This window comes from Meleagris gallopavo, chromosome 2, assembly GCF_000146605.3.
Source record: "Meleagris gallopavo isolate NT-WF06-2002-E0010 breed Aviagen turkey brand Nicholas breeding stock chromosome 2, Turkey_5.1, whole genome shotgun sequence".
Classification (NCBI taxonomy): Eukaryota; Metazoa; Chordata; class Aves; order Galliformes; family Phasianidae; genus Meleagris; species Meleagris gallopavo.
The window spans coordinates 7,119,674-7,120,547 of record NC_015012.2 but is presented as its reverse complement, the minus strand read 5'-3'; the positions used below and the strand labels follow the sequence as shown (position 1 = coordinate 7,120,547).

General features: G+C 55.6%; 1 protein-coding gene across 1 annotated transcript in view; it reads left to right on the top strand.

Moving 5' to 3' along the window:
• The first annotated feature begins 324 nt into the window (after positions 1 to 324).
• The window catches only part of SLC1A4 (solute carrier family 1 member 4), a 27,336-nt gene continuing 26,786 nt past the window's right edge, over positions 325 to 874 (top strand). Inside the window, exon 1 of the mRNA XM_010706509.3 lies at positions 325 to 524. Within this exon, the coding sequence (XP_010704811.1) occupies positions 325 to 524 (200 nt within the window). The remainder of the gene's footprint in view (positions 525 to 874) is intronic.

Below are 874 nucleotides of genomic sequence, written 5' to 3'. Positions count from 1 at the left end.
GCAGTGCCAGATCCCAGCTACCGGGTAAGGATCTTCAGGTCTATCCACGAGGCTGGAAAGCAAGAAAAGATGCTCATTAAATAGGGATTATGGTTCTGTCAGCCTGTTTAATTAGTCTGGTCTACTTGAAAAGCAGATGAGCGGTTGGTTATTTTCACAGCATGTTTTCTGCCAGGCTGTAGTGAGGAAATTAACTGAAACGAGGTCTATGCTACGGGTAGGCACAGAGGGACCAGTATGAGTCCTGGGACACTGAGGAGACATGTGAGAGCTGTGGGGACATGTAGGGCCATGGCGAGCTGTGTATGCTGAGATGTGGGAGATATGGAGACACTGAGGGGGACATTGAGGGGGACACCAAAGGGACATGTGAGAGCTAGGTACACTGAGAGGCACCAAGGGGATGCTGAAGGGACACATAAGAGCCTCGAAGACAACAAGGGGGACACTGAGGGGGACATTGGGGAGATATGTGAGAGCAATGGAGACACTGAGCGGGACAAGGAGGGTGACACTGAGGAGACGTGAGAGCTAGGTACACTGAGGGGCACACCAAGGGATGCTGAGGGGACATAGGAGAGCTGTACAGACACCAAGGGGTGCGCTGAGGGGACATGTGAGAGCCGTGGGGACGTGAAGGGGGTCTCCAAGGGGGACTTCAACGGCAACACGGAGGGGTTATGTGTGAGCTCTAGAGACGCTGAGAGACGCGTGTGAAAGCGACGTAGGCACCAAAGAGAATACTGAGGGAACTTGTGAGAGCCGTGGGAGCTCTGAGGGGGCTTTCAAGGGAGCCTCGGGACGCTGAGGCGACACAAGCACGTCGCTGGGGAGCGCGAAGGGGACGCGCGGAACCGCGGGCGCTGAGGAGAGC